The sequence below is a fragment of the Acinonyx jubatus genome, chromosome E4 (genome assembly GCF_027475565.1).
Source record: "Acinonyx jubatus isolate Ajub_Pintada_27869175 chromosome E4, VMU_Ajub_asm_v1.0, whole genome shotgun sequence".
NCBI classification, from domain to species: domain Eukaryota; kingdom Metazoa; phylum Chordata; class Mammalia; order Carnivora; family Felidae; genus Acinonyx; species Acinonyx jubatus.
In genome coordinates, this window is record NC_069395.1 from 59,240,474 (window position 1) to 59,267,126 (window position 26,653).

Below are 26,653 nucleotides of genomic sequence, written 5' to 3' on the forward strand. Positions count from 1 at the left end.
AAAATTTGTGATAACAGCCATTTAAGGGAATACGAATTGAGTAATTTATGATCTCCATGTTGATATTAATTATTTCCTTTGGAAAGAAATTTCATTCTTAGCATTTTTCATTTGAAAATTCAAAATTTTGTAATCAATCTGTTTTAGACCTATTAGCTTCCATGCTTTTAGACTGCTATATTTTGATGCATTTATGTCATGTATTTCTTCCTTTAAAAAGTTTTAATTAATGGAGAATGGAAATGTGTTTCATAAATATTATGCCTCAATAAAAATTGTTTTACACTTTTGAAAATCTCTTCATGGTCCAGTTTGATAGACAGCCAGATTCTCCTATCTGCTTTTGCATTTTATTCAGTTGCTATATGTTGTTTTGCTTGAAATGTGTGAAGAAAATCTGTCTTCACACAGATAATGCAGCTGGAAAGAGGTATTAGTCTTTCAGATTATGGTGGCTATTATTCTTTTGTTTTAAAGTTTACTTATTATTGAGAGAGAGAGAGAGAATGAATGCATGTGAGTGGGGGAGGGTCAGAGAGCTTGAGGAAGAGAGAGAGAATCCCAAGCAGCCTTCGTGCTAACTGCACAGAGCCCAATGCAAGGCTCAAACTCAGGAACTGTGAGATTATGACCCGAGCCAAAATCAAGAGTCCAATGTTTAATGGGCTGAGCCACCCAGGTGCCCCTGGTGGACATTATTCTTAATACTACACCAAAACTAGGGGCACCTGGGTGGCTCAGTCGATTAAGCGTCCAACTTCGGCTCAGGCCATGATCTCACAGTTCGTGGGTTCGAGCCCCGCATTGGGCTCTGTGCTGACAGCTCACAGCCTGGACCCTGCTTCAGATCCTGTGTCTCCCTCTCTCTCTGCGCCCCGCCCCCCCCCCGCCCCGATCACACTCTGTCTCTCTGTCTCTCAAACATAAATAAACATTAAAAAAATATGACTTCACTCATATGAGGACTTTAAGAGACGAAACAGATGAACATAAGGGAAGGGAAACAAAAATAATATAAAAACAGGGAGGCGGACAAAACAGAAGAGACTTATAAATATGGAGAACAAACTGAGGGTTACTGGAGGGGTTGAGGGAGGGGGGATGGGCTAAATGGGTCAGGGGCATTAAGGAATCTACTCCTGAAATCATTGCTTCACTATATGCTAATTTGGATGTAAATTTTAAACAATAAAAAATATTCAACAAATAGTAGTTTCCTTATAGTTATTTGCAGTTTGGAATTTCAAAGCCGTATCAATAAACTTTTCACACATTAAAAAAAAAAAGATTAGGGGCACCTGGGTGGCTCAGTCGGTTAAGCATCCGACTTCGGCTCAGGTCACGATCTCACGGTCTGTGAGTTCGAGCCCTGAGTTGGGCTCTGGGCTGATGGCTCAGTGCCTGTAGCCTGCTTCCGATTCTGTGTCTCCTTCTCTCTCTGCCCCTCCCCCATTCATGCTCTGTCTCTCTCTGTCTCAAAAATAAATAAAAACGTTAAAAAAAAATTAAAAAAAAGAAGATTACATTTCACTCAACATTAAGTACATGGACCTGCTAACATTACCTTATTTAACTGAGTTAAGGCATTTGGATGACTTAGATGTTTGGCAGAAAACACAAATTTAGGAGTATGGGTTCACTTAAATGAAACCCAAATATTCATTTAAATTCTAACAGGCTCTGCTATGTTTTGAAGTGAATTCCAGTTACAATATGTGTGTGCTCATGTTGGTTGTTCAGTGCCCTGTTTTAAGCGTAACTTGCAACTATGCAGAGAGACGTTTGGGGGTCCTGGAGTCACTGCAGCGGAAGAGTGGAAACTAGCATCAGAGGGTCAGTCGACCTTATCTCAGCCATAATCTCTGGAATGAAATCTTCCCGTCATCAGCTGCACGTAGCAAAAGGTCTGGGTGTCACAAGGAAATGACATCAGTTTTCTAGCATCTGTGATATGCCCTCGAGTAGTAATTTCAGAATACTTAGTAAAAGGCTTAAATTGTTGAAATATGATGTAGTCTGGGGAGTTAACTTTCAGTCTCAATCTCTAACTCTTTTATTCTGTGCCAGAAAGGAATCCTGCAAGATAGGATGAGTTTTCCTTTGTGGCAGCCTGGCTAGTGAGGATGAATACACCTACTCTCCAATTTCCTCACTTAGAAGAGAGGAGGAGGTGTGATATTCTCCGGGAATTCGAGGAATAGGAAATTGTTTTTCTTGAACAAGAAGGTTCATGATTTCAGCTGAGAGTATGTTCAAGTATTTTGGCAAAGTGTTTTAGCCACCAGCAACCATTTCCCCTACGCAGATACGTTCAGATGGGCTCTATACACCTTGAACGCAAGGAACAGACAAAAATACAAAAGAAGCTTTGTGTGTGGGAATTGTGAAATTTGAAGTCTGCATTGTTTTAATGGTTGAAGGTTTTATGGGATTATTTATGTATAGGAATACTTAAGGAAAATATATTAGCAAATTTTTGTGATGGTGGAAAAATGTTCTCTTGGTCAGTCAAAGCCAGTGGACTCCATTGAAAGCTGTTCTAAATAGTAACGCTCACCCTCTGTTTTACTATTTGTGCATACTGCCAGTCATCAAGCGATGTCAGGAAGCTCTGGTCATAAAAATAGCCTTCTTTAATTAAATAATTTCTTAGTAAACGATGAGAAGAAAAGGATACATGCATCTTACTCAAATCCACATTTGGGAGGCATCCTAGTTGCAGAAGTGCTAGAAGTCACTGGATATTTAAAATAATGAAGCATAAATTATATTAAAAAATAAATAAAATAATGAAGGAGAGGCGTCTGGGTGGCTCCAACTTCGGTTCAGGTCACGATCTCGCGGTTCGTGAGTTCGAGCCCTGCATTGGGCTCTGCGCTGACAGCTCAGAGCCTGGAGCCTGCTTTGGATTCTGTCTCCCTCTCTCTCTGCCCCTCCCCTGCTCACCCTCTGTGTCTCTCTGTCTCAAAGGTGAATAAACATTAAAAACAAATTAAAAAAATAATGAAGGCGGTTGATGGGGAATGGGGGATGGGGGAGAGGGGGAGAATGGGTGATCGGCACTGAGGAGGGCACTTGTTGGGATGAGCACTGGGTGGTGTATGTAAGCCAATTTGACAGTAAATTATATTTAAACAAAAAAAGAAAACATGAAAACTGAAAAAATAAAACAATGAAGAAGAAGCGGGGACAAATAGTCCCCTTTGTCAAGGCAGGATGCTGAGCATCTGGTGGTCACTTCTGAACCCTAGGGAGTGGGCAGTATGATGACAGAATAGCAGATAGAAGGAGCAAAATTCCTCCAACAGTGGCCTTTCCATTCACCAGACAACTACTAAAGTTTAATTAAGGCTCAAAAGTCTAAGGGGATGAATTAGAACGGAGGTGGTTGCGTTTGAAAGGTTTCTGTTTTACTTAGAAGCGACTTTTATTCATTAAAAGCACATCAGAGTAATCAGCATATTTGGAACTCCTCCCCATATTTAACTGATCTCTCATTCCCAGCAATGAAAGATTACACTAATCCACACACACACACACACACACACACACACACACACACACACACATTAAGAGAGAAGAAAGAAGAACTTTCATTAACTGAACAAATGGCAGAAATGACTGAACACACACATAAACTAGTGCATTACATTTTTGCACGTATTAACTGCATGTTGAACGAAGTAAACCACAAAATGATTCTTAAGGGAACTTAAGTATCATGTGTATTCTTTAGATGTTTTTTTCTCAAGTTTTTTGGCAAAACAGTCATGAGACAAGTTGTTAGTCAAAGTCATCTCTGTGGTACAATGAAAGGAATTACCATAACGTGTCATGTCTTGGTATGCAAGCTCTCATATTCTCAGTCGTATATGTTCACAACTAAGTTTTCTTTATTTTTTGATAGATCTTTAATTTTCAGTGGCTAAACTTCTTGGTTTCTTTTCCTTCCTCAACATGTCTGCCAATATATAAATGTTAATATTTACTGAGGAAGCTATGTAAGTGCATGTTTAAGTAAATTTCTTTAAAAATGATTTTTAAACCACAATTATAATCTTTATGTTTGTAAGTTCAGGCTTTCTCTTCGGGGTTCCTTTTGAAATCAGACATGTTTGTGAAGAATTACCCCGAAAAAAGTATGACTGTTATCTGTGTGAAAGTTATTTTGGCACAAGGCATTTTAAATTTCTGATAGATTGTGTACTTTTGGAGCAATGTATATGCATGCATTCAAAATAAAACTTAGCAGTGTTCCCCCTTTACAGTATGTGTTAGGAAACAGTGGCAAAATGTGGACAGAGTTAGGGTCCTATTTCCAGGGAGACTCACTAAGCTCTATTTTACAAGAGCATAAATGTTTACCTAAGCAAGAAGGTGAAGTCCGTTATGCCCAATAAAGGACATTTTGCAGTGCTGGTTTACGGAAAACATTCAACAGACAGTGGATCTTTTACACAAAGTACAGTGCGTTGTTTGAAACTATGTATGCTCATCTATACACTGTGCTTAAAATAAACACTATCTGGGAACATGCTAGTCTTTCTTTCTTTCTTTCTTTTTTATTCCACACCCTAGATTTTGTCACCTGCCAAAGTCAAATAAATCTTATCTAAACAGTTGAGATAAGCCTTGAGTTGTACCCAGTATGGTCAAATCAACAAACCTCTTCAAAAACAGAAATGAAATACAATATCACTAGATTAAACAGTCTACCATGGCAATCATGTTTGCATTTAAAGATTTTATTCCAAAAGGATTACAGTGTTGGTATCCGTTTTTCCCCCTGCCTAGACAAGAAGGCGACATACTGAGTCAAACAAAATGCATTTGCTCTCTAACAATTTAACTTGTGTGGCTCTTATAAACAAGGCCCATAGGTGTATGAAGCCTACTGACTTAATCAGTAACTCATGTCATTAACTTTGTATAAGCAAGTATGCTTGAGAGGTACCAGTGGTGGATTGGGTATCAGATTTGTTTTTTGTTTTTTTGTTTTTTTTTTTCCAGCAGGAAAGCCTTTCTTTATGTAGCCTAAGTACAAAAATCTGTAGAATTCTGACATTTTATTGTCTGTACCTTACAACAAATCCCTACCAGGTTAAACTGCCTGAAAAGAGAAGGTAGTATAAATGGCTATGTATTCTAAATTAATAGGATATTATAAAAATGCTATTTTCTTCCCTTCTAAGGCACATATCAATTTAATTGCTAATGCACACCCTACAAGGGCAGGAAGTGTGTCTGAGGTTTACCACCACCAGGTCCCCAGGGCTGAGAAGGCTACCTGTCCTGGAGTTAGAACACTATGGATATTTATTCCATAAATGAATAAATGATGTTTTCAGGAAGATGCTATTTACTTTGCAGATAAATACAAATATTTTATAATGATTTAATCAGTTGCTGATATCTGAAAGTATGTTTGTGAAGTGAATATATTTTTATTTATAGTTAAATGGTTCCCTTTCAATGTCACACTGTTTAATTGGCAATTTATTTATAAGTGACAAGCAGTAAACATGTCATGATGTCACTCAATGTCATTTTTAAAACTACCTCACAGATAGTATTAACTTCTGTGCATTTCTTGACCATAGAGTATTTTATACACTGCCTGCTGGTTTGGAAATAACCTGTGTCCCCACTGGTCTTTAAGTACATCTTCACATACTCGCACTCAGCCTCTCGCACATCTGAGAGTGAGCCCAACTGGATGTACAGTTGGGGTTCTGATGTGATGCCTTTCTTTTATTTTTAAGGTCCAAACAATAATATAAAATACATATCTTCATTTTCTAATTTATATTCTTGTATAAGAGCAATTGTATGTATAAAGGTATATATGATATTCAGACATTTAGAGAGAGCTAAGAGTCTTCCATTTTTGGGTGCCCACTATGGCAAGGACTGTGATCCACCTCTTATCTTGACAATAACCATTTGAGGGAGGTGTTAACATCATTATATACCCATTTCACATATGAATAAACTGAGACTCAACTTATCAAGGATCTCCCAAGGGACACACACTACCTAGTCACAGATCCGTGTTTTTTTTAAAAATTTTTTTTATGTTTATTTTTGAGAGAGAGAGAGAGAGAGACAAAGTGCACGCGGGAGAGGGGCAGAGAGACAGGGAGACACAAAATCCGAAGCAGGCTCCAGGCTTTGAGCTGTCAGCACAGAGGCTGACACGGGGCTCGAGCTCATGAACTGTGAGAGTCAGACACTTAACCAACTGAGCCACCCAGGCGCCCCCACATATCCATGTTTTTAATCCGGGTTTGTGTGAATCCAAAGCACTGAGGTTTAAGGTTTCAAGAAATTTTAGAAAAAAATCAAGAGTAATTATTTGGGTAAATTAGAACTTCTCAATAAATATGTTAATATATTAACCAGGGATTTGAATGGAAGGGGCCATAGCAAAATTTAGAAGTCTTACAAATGGAAAAGGAATGGAGTGTCACTGTTTTAATTTGGAATCTTTAAAAGAATGCTATTGATGTATTTGTTGTTAAATTTATTATGGTCCTTAGATAATCCAGAATTCCTTGAAATATTATTCAAGAATTTGTGTGTTTCGGGGCGCTTGTGTGGCTCAGTCGGTTGAGCGGCCGACTTCGACTCAGGTCACGATCTCGCGGTCCGTGAGCTCGAGCCCCGCGTCGGGCTCTGGGCTGATGGCTCAGGGCCTGGAGCCTGTTTCCGATTCTGTGTCTCCCTCTCTCTGCCCCTCCCCCGTTCATGCTCTGTCTCTCTCTGTCCCAAAAAATAAATAAACGTTAAAAAAAAATTAAAAAAAAATTAAAAAAAAAAAAGAATTTGTGTGTTTCATGTGTATGTTAAAAATTTGTGGCAACATGTCTTCTGGCAAGTTCCCCACAGTGTGGGAATGTCCGTGTGGGACAAGCCCACGTGCTCAAACATGTATGATGGTTGGATGTGTGAACAATGGAAATGCTACATTATCATTTCATATTCTTATCAAGTGTGAAGTTTAGGTGAATATGGTGCCAAATATCTTGCTCTATGAAAAAATGTTAGTTTTTAAAAAAATTTTGGTTATGTTTGATTTTAACTAAGCCAAGCAAAACCAAAAAAAAAAAAATCTTTAAAATTGCTTCACTGCGTCATTAGGAATTTTTTTGCTAAGTAATACATTTTAACAGTGTTTTAAGTAACTCCCCAGATGTGAGGATTTTTAGTTGGGAGTTACCGCATCAGTATTTCCTTATGGAGGATTCTTGCTCCATTGTCGTCAGAGTGCACAGCGATAACTTACCAAAGGTTTCTATGCTTTAGTGAATTTCAAATAAAAACGTGAGGTTAATAATTCTAGGCATTGCTGCCAAAATGTTTTTTTTTTTCCCTTTTGTTTTCCTTTTTATATCTTCCTGGCAGGACAAATAGAGCAGTGTTAGAAATTACTGAATGAGTAAAAACTGACCATTTGCATCCCCCACAGACTGTAGATATGAAGGAGGGAGAGGAAGCTGCTTCCTCTTCAAATATCTTTCTTTTCCTTTTTATGTCTCAGTTTCTTCCTTCATTGTCATGCAGATGGCTTTGCTTACATTGTTTGCAACAGATCCCACTGCCTCTGCCAGTATTTGGCTTTTGCTTTCTCAAGTGTTGCTCCCTTCATGGATTGATGGGACCGATAACACAGATACGTGGTTGATAGTGTCTCTTTCTTAAGGTCAGCTAGTATGGCTTCTTTCTGAAGGTTCCGTAATGATTTTGTTTTTCACATTATACGCTTTTTTAGTTTTCTACTGTTTGTGGAACACTCTGGCATGAGTGTATGATGTATTTAAGGCAAGATCCTATCAGGCTATTTAAAATCTCCTTGGAGGGACAGAGCACAAAATTCTGTACAAAAGGAGCATCTGAAATATATCAGGTGATTTGTATTTATGTTAAAGGGCTCAATCAAGAGGTCAGAGATGTGAGATGTCGTTATGAGCCATGGTACCTAGGGTGTGTTTCAGAGATTACTTAGGCTGCAGCTTGAAATTGCTATTTTGTTAGAGATAGTGGTTTATCCACACTGTCCACACTTTTCAGCTTCCCCTCTGTTCTAGGTAACCATTGGAAACAATTCTGGCCAGTGAGACAGAAGTAGAAATTTGCTAAGGATTCACACTTAACAGGCATCGCACATACTTTCTTGCCGCTTACGTTTTTCCTCCATTTTGCCTGGAATGTGAAAGTGATAGATGGAGTTATGGCAGCTGTTTTTCCACATAAGGAATAGGTATTTAAAGACCATAAAAAACTTTTTATTGTCTGTAAGCTTTTTAAAAACTTTCTGAGTCAATGCCAACCTATCTCCACTTTGTTTAAGTCCTTATTTACTCAGATATTCTTTTTACGGTTGAAAAGTTTTTAATGAGTGCAAATGTATTTAGCACTTTTGCCATATTATCAAATGGCAGATTGTCAAGAATATATTCATATTTCAGACGTCTTTGTTATACTCTAACTAAATGGCTGACATTACTGCCTAGAATAGTATAAAATGAGCCAAACTTTGAAGCAGGGGGCGAGGAGGACTAAGTTATAAACCAACACGATGAATGACGTTTTTTCCTCTCATTTAGGCCCCGTGTCTTTCATTTTCATTCCTAAGACAGCAAAGGGTTTGGAATTCAGCTATTATTCCTCTTTAATTCTACCAGGATTCAGATACTCTTTTTAGAAATATCTTTCCCTTTACCAACTGTACTCAGTTTGTGTTAATCACTCTTGTACTTCTTCACCCACCTATAGAAGTATTCCTCAAAATAGTTACCTAAAAACCTTAAGTTTAGTTGCGTAAGAAAAGGGAAATGTTTCTGTTATTAGGTAAAGACTTAAAAGAGAAAATAAGCTGAGAAAGTTTCCAAGTTATGGTCTGTCTTCTAGTTTCAGAGTCCCTGAAGTTAAAAATGCTTTTGGTGGAGCAGGCGATCTCATGAATGCATTTTGTGAACACAGGGATCACCCAGGGCAGGACTTCTGGCTGTGTTAGCATATGAGCCAGGTGCTGTATATGGTCAGAAGGGAGTATGTGGGATCTAGTCTTGGGAACTGGTCAAAACTGATTATTTTCTCTAAAACTCCTATTATTGGGATGTTGGCCATCCTGAATTGGTCTGATGTTCTTAATGTTTTCTCCTCTTTTTGATATACTTTTGGGAAATACTCTCTCATTTATTTCCCATACCTTCTATTGAATGTTTCTATGATGTTACCATGTTTTTATGTTTGGAGAACCACTTTATGTTTCCAGTTTGGAGGGTGTGGCAGTAATCCAGGCAGTAGTTGGGAGTGTCTGGGAACAGGGTGGTAGCAATGACAATGATGAAATGAAATCATATCTGCATGTATTTGGAATGTAAAACCATGAGGATTTATGATGTACTGGCTGTGGAATGTGAGCAAAAGGAGTTAAGGATAGCCCGACCAGCAGATGGGTCTCCATCATGTGAGAGAGGGGAGAGTGTGGGCACAGTAGGTCTACCTTTAGAGTTCCAGGCGAGCATGCTGAGTAGACTGTTGTTTCTACAAGGGGAAGGTTCAAGAAGGAGGTTGGAGGCTAGAGAGGAAAATGTTTCAAATCCACCATGAGACTATAAGAGATCACCAAGAATAGGAATGTAGATGGTTAGGAAGAGGTAAAAGGGTCAAGCCCTAGGATCCTTCAATAATAAAAGGCTGGAGAGAGAAGGAGCCAGCTAAGGAGAATGAAGAGTGGGGAGCATTATGAGTAGGAGGAAGAAGAGAGTGGCATTCTGGAAGCCAGATTAAGCATGTGTATCTGGAGAAAGGAATTATTCACTGTGTCAAATGCTGCTGAGATTGAGGAATGTGCATTTGGATTTCACAGGATTGAAATTACTGACGACTCAATAATCAGAGCAAAAGCTTGAGGGGGTGGGATTAAGAAGCTAGGGTAGAGAAGAATGTGAGGACAGTGGGTATTGGAATACCTTAGGAAGATATGGAGGAGTCTTCTGTGTGTATGTGTGTGTGTGTGTGTGTTTCCCTCCCCTGTTTGGTCTCTACTTCCTCCCAAAGGTGAAATTTTTTATTTCACTGAAATGTACAGAGAGGTAGAAATGTGTCTTCACATGTGTCCTTTTTCCTGATATTAAAGTGTAATGACTAGTTACTTGCAATTCCTTAAAGAGATCTCAGAAAATTTTGCTTCCCAGTGGCTAGGACATGATGACAGCTTGGAACCATTTTAAATGAGAGATGCTTCTGATCTCTTATTTCAGATGAGTTTCTACTTGAACAGAGGTCTTTGCTTTGCTTCTCAGCAATTTGCAAGGCTAACTTCATCTTAGCTTTTCCTGTGGCTTCTCAATTCCAAATGGGGTAAAAAGATGGTTTCTCTAAGCCCTTATACTCTTTCTTACTATGTCAGTGAGAAGAGGGCATGAACTGTAAATACAGGCTGATTTGCACTTATTGTGTGTTTAAGCTTCCTGCTGACTCTGCTCCCTTCCCATATACCTTAACCAAAATCAGTGTTGATGGTTTCCCTGTGGGTGAGACGTGTTTAGTCTCCTGTATTACTATCTGTACAAGTGGAACTATGATTTTTTTCCTTTTGCTGAGAATGTTTTCAACCTACTTTCTCTAAAATCTCTCAATCAAAATACTGATTTGGAAAGATGTTAGTAAAATAGTTTTCTTGTAGGAACGTTAAAGGGTCCATAATAACAATAAACACAACCAACATTTTCTGAGTGTTTGCTACAGGCATGGCACTGCCTCTGAGTGATTTATTTGAATAATCTCCTGCAAGAATCCTATAGGGTGGGTGCTTTCATTAGGTCTATTTTGCCGATTCGAAGCAAATTGAGATACCGTATGTTACACAGATAGTAATAAGTGGTGTATTCCACTGCCTTCCACTGACATTTGTCAAATAATGATATGACATCCCATATTATTATTTTATCTTTTTGCAGTATGAAGTCATCTAGAGTGAAGTTATTTGTTTACAAAAGGGCAATCAGGGTGAGCTCAAGGAATATTCAGTTTGTCCGGTCAAGTTAAAGGTAGAGTTAAGTTTCAGGAATTACTAACCTCAACCTATTTCAACCTTTTGACATTCAAAGAAGATTTTTTCCCAAGCCTCGTATGTATTAGGTTCTTCTATATTTTGTGAAGTTCACAATAAATTAGGCGTGATCATCTATGGTACAGGGAAATGCCTGTCAACATTATCTCATGTTTCTGTATGTCTGTATATCATGCCTCATATAAACATTATCAATGAGACTAGGAGGCTTAGCTGATTTGATAGATTATGCCTGTATGAGAAGTCAGCTTTCTTCTAGTGCATTTCTTTTTTCTGGTGAATCATGATGGCTCCGCATGTCCTGTGTGTTCTTAGAAAGCCTAATAGAAAAACAAAAACACTGTTATAATTAATACATGGTGGAGAATAATAGAGAACCGTAAGCTGACATCTGAAATCCAAGGAAAAAAGAACTAGAGTTAGCAACCTGGTATGGTGGGCAGCCTATCAGATGGCCTCCAAAGATCTCCATCTCCTGGTATTCATGCACTTGTATAATCTTGATCCCTTGTGTGGGGGCTGGACCTAGAGACTCCTAATGAATGGAATGTAATGGAGATGGCGGGATGTTACTTCTAAGATTGGGTTGCAAAGAGAAGGTGGCCTTATCTTGCGTGCCCCCTCTAGATCACTCTGAAGGAAGTGAACTTCCTTCACCCTGTTGTCTTATTGCGAGCTTACCTATAGAGAGAGACATCTGGCCAGAAACTGAGGCCCACAGCCACAGTTTCAGCCAATAACCAGTGAGGAGCTGAAGCCCTCAGTCTGAGGAACTGAATCCTGCAAACGACCACATGATCTTGGGAATGGATCCCCCTACAGAGTCTTCATAGAAGATCTCAGCCCCAGCCAACACCATGACTGAAGTCTTGGGAGAAATCTCGAGGCAAAGGTACCCAGCTAAAACTGTACCTGAATTTCTGAGGCACAGATAATATGTTAGTTGATAATATGATAATATGTTTTAAGCCCCGACTAAGCTTTAGTGTAATTTGCTGTGCAGAAATGGATGACTAATAAAGCCTCTTGATAATAAACACCATGAGGTTTTCTACTTTTGGGGGCTTCCACCCCTAGTTTAGCAGGTCATGTGAGAGGGAGGGATTAAGGCAGGAAACCACAGTGACTGGAGTTCAGGGCTGGTGGAGGGAAGGGGCCACCAAAAGCAGTCCTGAGGCTGCTCTAGTCCTATCCCATTGGGGAGATCCCAGCTTAAAATACAGACTGGAGTAAAGCAGGTACTAACAGTGTTCCATGGCTTAAAATATTGCATTCAGTAGGAGTAATTGCATCATATAGAATTTCACCAAGAAGTGAACTACTTTATCTGGCTGCTCAAAATATATGACACATTTACAAATTTGGCTAATAATTAATGTTTTGTGAACTTTTGTTTTACATGAGTTTCTTTTAACAGAAACTCTTAAAATATAGTCCTTTCCCTTTTGTGTACTTTTTTTTTTTTTTTTGGTTAGAAGCACAGAGACTGGGTTCTTGTTATTATGCAAAAATTCAGACATACATGTTTTATTTCACTGTAGTCCGAGTGATTTAACATCATAGTAAGTTAGAATAAGCAACATGTACCACATTTCTGGTGTTGAAGAAGGCAAATAGGTGTTAATAGCAGTGTCTAGGGAATGTGATATGGGCCTATGACTGTCACCTGTTTGTGTGTATGTGTGTACAATGTCATGTGCCCAGCATACAGCCATTTCCCATGATAGGTCTAGAATTCTTTTTATGTAATGCAGTATCTTAGAAACAAAAGGAAATAGATTTTTTGTTAGCATAGTTTATTTTGATACATTTTTAATGTTTATGTATTTATTTTGAGAGAGAGGGAGAGGAGGAGGGACAAAGAAGGAGGGGGAGAGATAAAATATAAAGCAGTCTCCCCAATGTCAGCTTAGAGCTTGATGTAGGGCTTGAACTCATGAACTGTGAGATCAAAACCTGCGCCAAAATCAAGAGTCAGGTGCTTAACCAACTGAGCCACCCAGGTGCCCCTTTTGATACATTTTTAATACCTTACGTTAAATTGACTGAGATCTAAAATAGGCTATTTCACTCTTTGTTTTGTAACAGCATGTTTTAATGCGAAGTGCATTGGATCTCAGTGTATACTCACTCAGTGAGTGTATACCAGTGGAGTTCATTAAGGAAAGAGCTATGGTCTCCGCTTCTGATTATTGAAAGCAAAAGTTTAATCCTGAACCTAATTTTAATCTAACACATTCCCAGCTCAATCTCCAGTTTCTAACCAATGTGTTGACAGATAATACATTTTAAAATTAATTACATAAATTATTCCATGGCTTCTTGGATTAGCCTTCTTACTATAAAATTGCTTATATTCTCCACATAATAAATATATTCTACAGACACAAGTTATTATCCCACTTGATAAAATCTCAGAGAAGCTTAGTGTCTTGATCAATGATACACAGCCCGTTGATAGAAAAGCCAGAAAGAGTACCAAGTTCTTCTACTTCATTATCATATCTTGGACATTTTATAAAAGTTTAGGCTTAAAAATTAAAATGCTATCCATTTTGGTCTGGAGTGATTATTAACACATGACCATTTATAGGTTTTTTAAAGAGAGTGTTAAAAACCTCCATATGTTCTAATCCTGGAAAGTCAGCGTGTTTTACAAATAAGTTGATAATCTTGTAATATGCAAAAAAGGCCAGAATATCCTCTCAACACCGTCTTAGCCCTTGTATCTTTCTACATAGAAACAAAACAGATGCTTCTTGGCCAAATTCAAAGTAACATTTATCTATATATATTGTGTGGGAAAGCAATTAAAACTGCTTGGTAGACCTACGGGGGAATGGCTGGGTGGGAAAGGGGATGAGTCCCAGACAATGATGGCTGCTCCTGGAAGTCTTAGAGCAAAGAGTAGGGAATGAGTGTGAAATATTTGGCTTCTAATCTTAAGCCAAATATTAGCACCTAATAGAATATTAGAGAATAAAGTAATCTGAATTAAAGATTTATCACTGAATATCCTTCCAAATTTGGGGTTTATTTATGCTGTGAAATCTTAGTCTCATGCCTAATAATTTAAATGTCAAGTAAAAAAGACAGCATGATGAACGATACCCAATAGCTGTAAGCCAGGCTGTCATGTAGTTGTAATAATTCATCATTCATATGAGAGTGGAACCCTTAATAGATGCAGGTGGAATTTTTATTTTTGGCACATGAGGGCACAAAACACAAGTAGGAAAAAAAGAAAGTTGTTTACCTTTGGGTTAGATAATAAAGCTTATTAAAGCCAGAAGAGTGGAACTTTGGTGAGAACTTGAAGAGGGAAATAACGTTAACCAACAACATGCCAGATTCTTTTACTTGTTCCTGCCTTTGGTCCCCATGAGACCCCAAATCTTGCTAATATTTTCTATTATTTTCTTTTACCCTTATCCCTGTCCTCCATAAAGAAACTAAAACTCGTCAAGTAACTTACTTGAAATAATGTAGCAGTGAAGAAAAATTTAAATTGAAACCCAGTTAAGTTCTATGTTCCGTGTTCCTTCCACATCCATAAACCATCCCATAAAAATAGCTTTCCCTTTTGGGGGAATAGAGGAACTATCACCTAGACACAATCTCAAAAAAGGTGTTTTCCTCTCAAAGAAGGCTGAAATTTTGCACATGGAGTCAGGGGATTTGCGAGGCGCTTTTTCTTGAATGTTTTGCCACCTTAAAACCTGTATTTCTAATTCCATTTCTATTTATTTCCATTTCCATTTCTATTTCTATCTTTCCTATTTCTATTTCAAAATTCCTTAGCATGTCCATACCTAGAAATCTGATTGCAGTGTTCTCTGCACAAAACCAGTTTTCTGCAGCCTTTCGAGGCCGAGTAATCAAGCACGTCCAAATAGCTCCAATTTCAAATCATTGTTACCGAAGTAACTGTTAACCAGTGTAATAAGGTATTATGGTCCCTGAATGATAAGGACACTACATTTATTGGCTACATGAGTAAATGCTTTGTTTCATTTCCTTGTTTTTAGAATTTTATCAGTTGAAAATACACAACGTACCTAATCACAGATTTTAAGATTTCGCTCTAGCGCTAGATGACAGCACTAAATACTTAGAAAGATATGATTTTAGTCTGATTCTTGATTTCTGAAATGTTAAAATTTGCTTTTTAGATTGAGTAAATATAGCACCTCCAGTACTCTTAACCTTTCCCAAATTACATCTTTTGCCTTTATTTCCCTTCTAGAACGCCAGTCAGAATCCATTCATCTGCCTGTATCGAATCTCTAATATCCAACCACACAAGCATGACTATATTGTTCCCTCAAAACTGCAATTCCCATCAGATTGTGTTAGCGTCTCTCAAGTGTAAAGCCAACTAAGTGAAAATTGTGTGGAAAAATAGTAACAGTGTTTTCTTCCACGGAAATTTCCTTGAGGATGACTAAAAAGTGAAGTTTCATGGGTTAGGAACTTTTGAGGACTTGCTTAGGACCATATACTTATGGTTAGGTCCACATGGTATTTATTAAGATATTCTTCAGTACCTGACATTGCGTGAGGTAAACAGATGAGAAACTTCAGTGTATATATCTAAGCAAAATTTCATGTGGGGAACACGTATAGGAACAACATGTTTTAAAACCAGCATGAACTCAGAGGACAATTGTATCTTTTATGAATTTTGACTTGAGTATCAATGATTTTATTGTGTCTTTACATTATTCTGAGAATGAAATCTTATACTAAGTTGACCAACAGCATTTCTTTCATTGTTTTCCTATCAATCTTTTGCTGTATCACCAGAGGAATGTTGAAATACTGGATTATTATCTAATGAATTCCAAAGTCAGAGACCTTTGGATTCACTGTAAGACTTTCTTTAAGGGCTAGACTGCACAAATCCAAAGGGGGGTAATTCCATACATGAATTTGCTATCTTTATTTGGATTTTATGTATTTTGTTACATTATAGCCATATTACCTCCAGTAAAAATCATTTGTTAATCCCTTTTAATTAACTTCTGAAATAGAGTCAAAGTTAGCTGGCTATGTTTTTACTACTTTGAGTCATTAAACAGATTGTGATATGTTTGTCTTATGTGGTCTAAGGAGTGAAAAGATTTGTCTGAGAATTTTAATCAAATTCTTCGATAGATATTTGAGACATAATTTTTTGGAAATGGAGATAGTGGAATATTATTAGGATGGAAGTATCATATTCTACTTACTGTGATCTCTGTTGGCAAATCTGGGCTCTGTTCCCAGCTCCAAATAGAAATGCTAAATTGTCTTGGTTAGATTTCTCATCCATCATATGCTTCAATTTCCCACTTGTCTTTTTAAATTCTTTCTTGGGATTTTGCCAGAATCCACTAGAAAATGTCTCATATACTTTAGGCTTTGAGAGAAAAGACACTGTAAAATGCCTCAATTATCAAAATAAATCTAACCAATTTGTGATTATCCACTTTGTGATTTTTCTCCCAGAAACCTTTAACCCCAGAGGAGCTTCATTGGCTACTTGGCATAGATCTGATCAGGGGAAATTCACATCATTTCTAGCTAATATATATATGTAGGTAATACAGAATGCTTTTGATTAATCTGAATTTGCCCAAACTGAATTATAAAACATACCGACTCCATAATCCAGCATGCTTCTCAGACCAAAAGAAATGCATTTAGGAACATATTCCCCGTTTCCTATTATCAATTCCCCTTCTTCCTTGTATAAACATGGGTAGTTTGCACATTAAGAATTGATTTTTAAGGGTGCATTTGTGCTAACATAAATACCATAATCAAAGAATTATCCTTTTATTATAACAATTTAAAGAATTATAATGAGAAATGCATCCATCATTTTTATATTAAGTCCTTCAGTTCAGTGATTTGATTTAACTTTTGTCATAAGTCTAGGTAAATTGGCAGATATGAGCATTTATCTCACAAAATAGGATGTGGCAGTAACAGGTGTGATTTGCCTGTTTTTCTAGTATTAAGCAAAGTTTTCAAATTCATGCAGTTGGGCCTTGAGAGACAGACTGCGTGTCATATTCATGGGATTTTGTATTTGAAAGACAAATGAAAGCCTTAACACTTTACCCCTGCACCCATTGAAATTCCTTGGGCACAGTCTTAGTAGTGGGTAAGTGGGTGCACTGAAGTTAGACCACTGTTCTGGAGGTGGTCAGTGTTGTCCAAGATGATCAGATATCTTTTCACAGCTGGCTTATGGCAATTTATGTTCTTTTGTCTTTTTTCCCCCCCCACAGCTGTTGTGAACTTGGACAATTCTGTGGTTGATCTGGAGACCCTTCAAGCTCTCTATGAGAATGTGAGTAAATAGAAGGAATTTTATGTGTGAGTATATAATACATACACAATACTTGCCAATATGCACATCTAGACTCATTGCTTTAATGTCCTTTAAGAAAATTTTATCTGGGTGCACTGAATTTACTAAAGTATCAGTTTGCTAAAATACTTTCTAGGAAACTTACTGGACAAATGTATGGCCTCATAATTTCACGGATTGTGGTTCAAAGCATGTTGCGTGTGAGGCCATTCACATTCCCTCTTTTGAAATATAATAGTCAGTACTTACATAGAGGTTAATTTGAGCTGAGCATTGCTGTGCACTAATTTAGTTAATCTTCACATGAAAACTCTGGGTAGGTATTATTATTATCCCCACTTTACATATAAGGAAATTTAGGTATAGCTGGTCAAATGACTTGTTCAAAATCCCATAGCTAATGTGGTATAGCTGGGGTATAATTCATTTGAGTCTGTTTCTCCTAACTGCGTGGTTTGATTCACCAAGTGGCGGAACATTCAAGCTTTCTTCCAGGAGCACTTTTTGTTATGTTGGCAGGAAAAAACAGTAAGGAATCAGAGAAGTAGGACTATAGCGTGATACAGTCTGTGCCTTTGGGAAGTGCAGTCTAGGTGGTGAAACATGAAATGGCTTTAGCTGGGGCATGACATTAAATAACACTGATTCACATAGTAAGAAAGTGCTTTTCTTATCAGGGCCTTTACAGTGCTTCTGAGGAGCTATATGTATGTATTATAAATATACTACTATAGAAATATATAGTTCTAGAACTATATATATTTAGGAGAAAGTCTCAGTGTGGCCCTATTTTATACCTGGTATCTTTGGGCTCTTTTTATTCATTTTGTTCTTTCTCTTGCCTATGATGTGCCTGGTATTTCAGCCTCTGTTCTCTTTAGGGGCATGACCTTAGTTGGTCCTTGACTTCTCAGCCCCAAGTCAAAGAATTCCTGGCTCTGAAAGATATACATAGTGAACAGGATGCAGACTTCTTCCCTGACCACCCCCCTTGGGAACAGTGTTTTCGATCTGTGTTTTAAACATATTTATATGTGGTTTCCCCTATAAAATTTAGACCTTTGTAAGAGAAAATATTTCTTATGGTCCATTGCATAGAATCTATTGATCAAGTGTAGAGTTGGTACCTGGTCAGCACAATGATCATAGGTGCTCAGTTAGAATGAGTCATTAATGAAGACTGAGAGGGGAAGTTGGAATAGTTGATTATATGGGGTGCCTGGGTGACTTATTTGGTTAAGCATCCAACTCTTGACTTCAGCTCAGGTCATGATTTTGTGGTTGTGGGATCAAGCACCATATTGAGCTCAGTGCTGAGCTGAGTGTGGAGCCTGCTTGGGATTCTCTCTCTCTCTCTCTCTCTCTCTCTCTCTCTCTCTCTCTCTTTCCGCCCTTCTCCTCCATTTGTGCACATGCTCTCTCTCTAAATTTTTTTTTAAATATTTTAAAAAATTGGTTGATTATGTAGTTGTCTCTATGTGATGGAAAACTGGAAAAAATTAATCATGTATTTAGTATATTAGTGTCCCAGTGAAATGGGTACGTAAAACATATCATTTAAATTTTTTTTTAATGTTTATTTATTTTTGAGACAGAGAGAGACAGAGCATGAACGGGGGAGGGTCAGAGAGAGAGGGAGACACAGAATCTGAAGCAGGCTCCAGGCTCTGAGCTGTCAGCGCAGAGCCCGACGCGGGGGCTCGAACTCACGGACCGTGAGATCATGACCTGAGCCGCAGTCGGACGCTTAACCGACTGAGCCACCCAGGCGCCCCAAAACATATCCATTTAGAGGTACGGAGTTTTCATTTCTCTTGAATCTTTGATGCCAACTCTTTCCCAACCAGGAGAGCCATATGGAAGAAATGTGGGAATACCAGAGAAAGTAATTTCTTCAGCAGATCCTAATGGTGCATGATGTTCATATATATTTAACTGTTTTTCTTATACATACATTGCATATGTGTATATATAAGTGCTTACATATATACATAATATATATGTATGTATATGTATGTGTTGTGTATATTATATTAAGACACACGAATGTCTTAACCTGGTGTATCCATGATGCAGAAATATATACAGAAAAATACAGAAATTGGGAACAACTATATTTATGAGGGAAGTTTAATTTGCAGTGATTTGGAGTATTTTATTTGAGTTTTTAGCCTTTCAGAGCAAATTAATTTCATGAAATAGAAATTTCTGACTCTGAACAAACTAGATAGCCATTCAGAATTTGTGTCTAATTTCTCATTATCATACTTCCTGAAAGTTGAAGGAATACTAGCTAGAATTGGTTAAATTTGTGGTTTTCTCTTTGTTGTTGTTGTCAAACAATGGTTTAGGCTTCCAGTACGTCAGGAAAACGCAGTGGTGGGGATGGTTCACAGTAATACCAGTTCAAGTAGTAAAAGGCTAGATTTCTTTGCTAGCCATCTATGGTAAGGAGCTTAAAGAATCCATTATAAATAATAGATATTCATGCTAATAATAGAACTCATACTAAGTCCTGGTTAACTTCCACTAAAGTACAAAGAGGGAGAAATATTTGTTTTATCTATGGCAATATCCCCAGCATCTAGAGTTAAGGAATACTGGGCACATAGAAAGTATTTAGTAAATGTTGCATAAAGTTTATATGAATTAATGAATGGAAAAACCTCTTTTGGGCTATCATATGGTTTTCAGATCCAGTTTTCGTGTTCAAACGGATTGATACCCACTGGAAAAAACGATCTGTATTGAACATCCATTTGTGTTATATTCATTTCTTTAGTAACCTAAGAGGATCATGTGCAAAATAATTAGTTGTTCTTTCCAGTGGGGTCCAGTAGCCCAGTCATAATTTACTGTAACCTGCTAGATATAAAAAGTATGGTTGACAATTTGAAAAGGGTAAAGGAAGATTTAAAATGTTTCTAGTTTAAGAATTCTGGGTCATTAAAGAAAGACTACTAGAGACCTATTTATATATAAGTGTTTTCAGTTTTCTAGGGATAAATGCTGAGGCAAAAATATGTGCTCTTTTTTAAAATTTTTTAATGTTTATTTATTTTTGAGAGAGAGAGAGAGAGACAGGGCATGAGTGGGGGAGGAGCGGAGAGAGAGGGAGATTCTGTAATCCAAAGCAGGCTCCAGGCTCTGAGCTGTCAGCACAGGGCCCGACATGGGGCTCGAACCCACGAACCGTGAGATCATGACCTGAGCCAAAGTCGGACACTTAACCAACTGAGCCACCCAGGTGCCCCCAAAATCTGTGCTCTTTTGAGTAATACATAGCAGTATTGAAGTCCTCCACATTTAGTGAATGAATATGCCTATAACAGCAAGGAACTGCCCCTAATTTGAGATATAATACATATTCCCTATTCATGCAAAATGTATTTGTTCAAATCCCTTCTGTTCAGTTGTTTAGGCTCCTAAAATTCCCTGAATTTTTAGAAATAGTAATAGTTTAATGTCTATTATGCACCAACCATTGTTTCAAGTCCCTTACATATATTAATTCATTAAATCCTCTAAATGCCTTACCTGTGACTTATGAGGAAGAAATACTATTGTTATCTAACCCTTTCTAGGAAATTGAAACACAGCAAGGTTCTCACAACTCAGAGCTCAGTTGACACTTGCTCACCTCTCCTAAGGAATGTGCTCTAAGCACAGAATTTCCTGACTCATGGTGATCACTGAACAGAGCCTTCAGGAAGACCAGAGACAGCACTGGGTGGTGGAAAAGATGGGATAAAAAAAACTCAGAGGAATTCTGTTCAGGTTGCAGCACCACAATTACACAGATCTATGCCTTTGTTCTTCAGTTTCCATACTCTCATTTCTAAATGGGGTTCCTAACAATTCGTAATAACAATATCAACTTTTGACACCATCAAATGAATGTAGAAGAGTTTTCTAGACCACTCAATATTATTACGCTTAATTTTTCTTAAAAATAAAAGTAAGTGTAGGCATAGAACTATGAATGTCAAATTGCAGAAGATTGCCTCTGAGGCTGGTAAGATTGAGGGCAACAAAGTTGTGTGCCTTGTAAATTAGAGTAAAACTGGACCTTTTTAGTCAAGGGTGTCAAGATTTTGCCAAGTGAAGAAGAATAAATACCTGTATGTGTACAGGCAACATGAATTAATAGAGAATAGTGTTTAAATTAAAAGTTATAATTTTCAGAATTATACTACTTTACTCTCAATCATTTTAAAATTTGTTTTAGCTTTTAAAACAATCTCAAAGATACAATAAAGTTGCCAATGTGGTGCAGCAAACTTTTTTTCTTTTGCATTGTTTGCAAATAAATTGCCAATATTAGGCCCTATTATTCCTGAACTTTGGTGCATATTACCTACAAATAAACATACCTTGAAACATTAGGCAACCATCAACATTAGGAAATTAATGCTGGAATATTACTATCATCTAATCCTCAGATCGCAGTAAAATTTTGTCAGTTATTCCAATAATTTCCTTTATATTTGGGACATCTTTCTTTGAAATCTTGTAGTGCTTTTTGTCTTCCTTCCCTTGGGCACTTACCTCTTGTTTTTTTTTTTTTTTTTTTTTGCTTTGTATTACCATTATATGTGCGTGTGACCTTTCAACTGACCTATAAATTATTTAGTAGGATTTTTATACTCCATCTTTAGCTTAATGGTTTATATATAATATTCATAATAACTACTAATTAATTAAAGAATGGCCTCTTTTTGTTCTTAGTATGGTCTTATAATTGAAGGAGGTGAAAATGGTTTATGTCATTGTATTTCAAATGCTGTGCTTTTTAGGTAGCTTTCTTAAAAATATGATTTCAGAAATATTTCTTCAAAGATTCAGAATTACTGCATGGATAAGGTTAACCATTACTATACCAGAAATATTTCATTAGGTTGTGTGTAATTTTTCAATAACTGAATTAAAATAGTGACATTCTGTTGTGGGGAAAACGGAGCATGTTTGTTTCTTGGCATAATTTTAGAGATTATGGCCTCAAGAATCCCTTGAATTCCCTTGGAATTGCTAGAGAAACTCTTCCCTTGAGACTTTTGAGTGTCCAGTAGACTAACAAGAAGCTTGGGCTTTCTTTTGCCAGTTGATACTAAATAATACGTACTTCAGTGAAGCCAAGATGAACCCAAGACCATAGAACCAGCTACAGTTTGTTTTTTTATAACCTTTTTAAAGTTTATTTATTTGTTTGAGAAATACAGAGACCGCACGAGTGGGGGGAAGGCAGGGAGAGAGGGTGAGAGAGATTCCCAAGTAAGCTCCATGCTGCCAGCACAGAACCTGACATGGAGCTTGAACTCACAATACCACAAGATCATGACCTGAGCCAAAACCAAGTCGGATGCTCAACTGACGGAGCCACCCAGGAGCCCCTATAGTTTATTTTTTAGTGCACAGTGCAGAACAATTTTTTCAGTTGCTAGTAGCCAATATGTTTACAGGTGACTGATAAAAATAAGACAGCATAATGAACATCTCTAGTGTACCTTGTTGGGAGTCCTTCCTACTTCCTACAGACTCTCCTCAAAGTTTTCAACTGTGTCATAGCTAGATTAAAATATGCTACAGTTTTATTAAGCATGACATGATATGAATGTGCATTAATATTCTGTCCCTCCTCTCCTATCCTAAATCACACAAGGGCATCCCCAGAAGTTGTACTTCCAACTACATGAAACCAATGAAATTACTATTCCCAAGGTGCCTAGAATTCTACCTATTTTTATCTATGCTATATCAGATGAGGACAGCCCAGTAACCCCATGTAACTAGAGTAGAAATTGTATATCTTCTCTATGTTCTTTAATGGTGTGGAATGAATGATGAGTGAGTGAGTTCTTTGAAAGAGTACAGTAAATTATTCAGGCTGTTTGTGACTCCAGCTCCTTTCCCCTGCACACTCCCATCTTCCTAACTCACACACATATATACATATATATATATATATATATATATATATATATATATATATATATGGAGATTAAGCCATCTGATTCATATGCAGCAATCTTTCTTCGTCACTATCACTTTATGCAAAAAATTCTGTGACTATCTTTGTATCATCCTATGTTCCAGCCAGTGAGCTGTTCTCATTCTGTGCTTGCTTCTTTCCCCAGCTCTCCTTTGTCAAAGCATGCTCAGTTTGTCCCTCAAATTTAAAAGAAAGACAGAGAACCTTTTGGGATGAGCACTGGGTGTTGTATGGAGACCAAGGTGACAATAAATTTCATACTTAAAAAATGAATAGATAAAATAAAACATAAAAAAAGTCAAATAAATAAAAGGCAGAGAAATAAATAACACATTCCCTTTCCTTCATTATTTATTTGATGAAAAAATATTTACAGAATGCTAACTAAATGTCAGGCACTGTACTACAATCAGTGCTCAGCAGGAGTGGCTTCTGTGCTCTGACTACTCCAGTTTTAATGAATGATGTCTCCCTCTTGCTCATGTACACACATAACACATAACCAGAGAGGGAGAAGGAAAGCCAGGGAAGTACAACTACACATGGTCTCTGAAAGCATAGTAGCAGCAGGGAAATCATCTCTGAGGAAGGGACATTTGGAATGCAAGTAGGAGTCATCCAAAAAGGATATGAGAGTGTTCTCTCTTGTCTTAAAAAAATCGTATTTGTTTGTTTGCTTATTTAATTCAAGTTAGTTATCATACAGCGTAGTCTTGGCTTCAGGAATAGAACCCAGTGATTCACCTCTTCCACATGACACCCCGTGCTCATCCCAACAAGTGCCCTGAAAGTGTTCTAGGTAGAGACAACAGTGTGTGCCAAGGTCGGGAAGCACGAAAGAGGAGTCAGCCAACGGGAGAAGAAAGTACCTGTGAGTAAAGAATTTTGGAAGGAATGGGCAGGAAGAGAACTGTGGGAGCAGGCAGCGGCCAAGGTTAGCCAGGGACTTGAGGACATTTCAAGAGAATTGTGGAATTTTTAATTTTTCCTTTTAATTCTGTCAATTTTTGTATCCTGTATTTGGAGGCTTTCTCATCAGACCCAAACACATTTAGAACTGTATCTTTCTGTCGCATTTATCATTATGAAATTCTTCACTCTGGTAATACTCTTTGTCTTGAAGGGTTTTTTTGGTTTCGTTTTTTTTTTTTTTTAATTTTTTTTTTTTAACGTTTATTTATTTTTTGGGGGACAGAGACAGAGCATGAACGGGGGAGGGGCAGAGAGAAGGGAGACACAGAATCGGAAACAGGCTCCAGGCTCCAGGCTCCGAGCCGTCAGCCCAGAGCCCGACGCGGGGCTCGAACTCACGGACCGTGAGATCGTGAGCTGCGCCCCTGGTTTTGTTTTTTAATGGATACTTAAATAGCCGTTCTACTATTCTGATACTTACTGTTTACATGTTTTTTCTTAATCTATCCATGTACTTCCAACCTACCTGTGTCTTTATGTTACAGTTGCTTATGTTAGAATGTCTTATAGGTAGTAAGATTTTGATCCTGTTTTTTTATCCGCTCTGATACTCTTTCCTTCTCGGAACATTTGAACTGTTAACATTTAGTATAATTATTGTCACGGTTGGATTTAGTTCTATAATTTTTTGTTTGTCTCTTCACTTGTCACTCTGGTTTCCCCTTTCTACCTTATTTAAGATTAAATACATGTTTTTTCCTTTGTTTCTCATTTTATTTCTGTCGGTTTTTTAGCTATACTTTGTTGTGTTACGTATTTTTTACTTGTTGCTCTAGCAATTCTAAACTTTGACACTCTGATTACCTGGAGTTAATATTATAAAATGTAGAAGCCTTGATGACACCATATAGGGCTTTTTACTGTCTCTCCTGCATATTTAATGCTTTCGTTGTAAAATGAGTAAAATTTATGAGATAATATGCAACTCCATGAAACATTGGTGTAATTTTTGGTTCAAATAGTTATATATATTTAAGGAACTCCAATATAGTCTTTTATACTTACTAACATTTTTTGCATTTCTGAAACTTTCCCTTTGTTCCTCTTTTTTTTTTCAATTGTGATAAGAACATTTAACATGAGTCCTAACCAGGTTTTTAGGTGTACAATATAATATGATTATTTGTAGAAAAAATATTGTACAGCACATTTCTAGAATTTTTTCATCTTGCGTACATGAAATTTTACATATATTGCTTAGCAACTCCCCATTTTCCACTGCCCTCAGCCCCTGGCAACAACCATTCCATCATTTCTTCTTCGGTATCTCCAATAATTGCTGTCCTACAGTATTTATTCTTCTATGACAGCCTTATTTAACTAAGCATTTAACTAAGCCTTATTTAACTATCCTCAAGGTCCATCCAACCTCAAGGTTACTGTAGGATTTCCTTCTTTCTTAAAGACTGAATATTTTCCACTGTATGAATATACCATACTTTTAATTCTTCCATCTATTCTTCCATCGATGGACATTCAAGTTGTTTTCATATCTTGGCTGTTGTGAATAGTGCTGCAGTGAATACAGGAATACACCATCTCTTTTGAGAACTGAATTTCAATTCTTTTAAATTCCTGGGTTATATGGTAGTTCTATTTTTATTTTTTTGAGGGCCCACCAAACTGTTTTCCCTAGCAGCTGCACCATTTTGCATTCCAACCAATAGTATACAAAGGTTCCAGTTTCTCCATATCCTCATCAACACTTACTGCCCTTGTGTTTTGTTTTTTGTTTGTTTTCTTTTTAGTTTGATAATAACCATCCTAACAGGTGTGAGATAATATCTCATTGTGGTTTTGATTTGCATTTTCTGATGACTGGTGATATTGTGCATCTGCTCATATACCTGTTGGTTGATTATATGTCTAATTAGGGGGAAATGTCCATTCAAGTCTTTAGTATATTTTGTAACCATTTTATTAGGTTTCTCTCTCTCTCTCTTTGTTCTTGAGTTATGGGAGTTCCTTATGCATTTTGAAAATTAATCCTATAACAGTTACATGGTTTGCAAATATTGTAGTCCCACTTGTCTATTTTTGCTCTTGTTGCCATATCTTCAATATCCTTGCCATGACCAATGTCATGAATCATTTCCCTATGTGTTCCTGTGTTCTAGGAGTTTTATAGTTTCTGGTCTTATACTTACGTCTCTGGTTCATTTTGAGTTAATTTTTGTGTATGGTGTAAGATATGAGTCCAATTTCATATTTTTGCATGTGGATATCCCATTTTCCAACGCCATTTGTTGAA

General features: G+C 37.3%; 1 protein-coding gene across 2 annotated transcripts in view; it reads left to right on the forward strand.

The window, feature by feature from the left end:
- Positions 1-26,653, forward strand: part of FMN2 (formin 2) — a 393,129-nt gene that overhangs the window by 204,822 nt on the left and 161,654 nt on the right. For both annotated transcript variants that reach the window (XM_027046367.2, XM_053209733.1), the window contains exon 9: positions 17,359-17,420. In XM_027046367.2, coding sequence (XP_026902168.2) covers positions 17,359-17,420 — 62 coding nt within the window. The remainder of the gene's footprint in view (positions 1-17,358; positions 17,421-26,653) is intronic.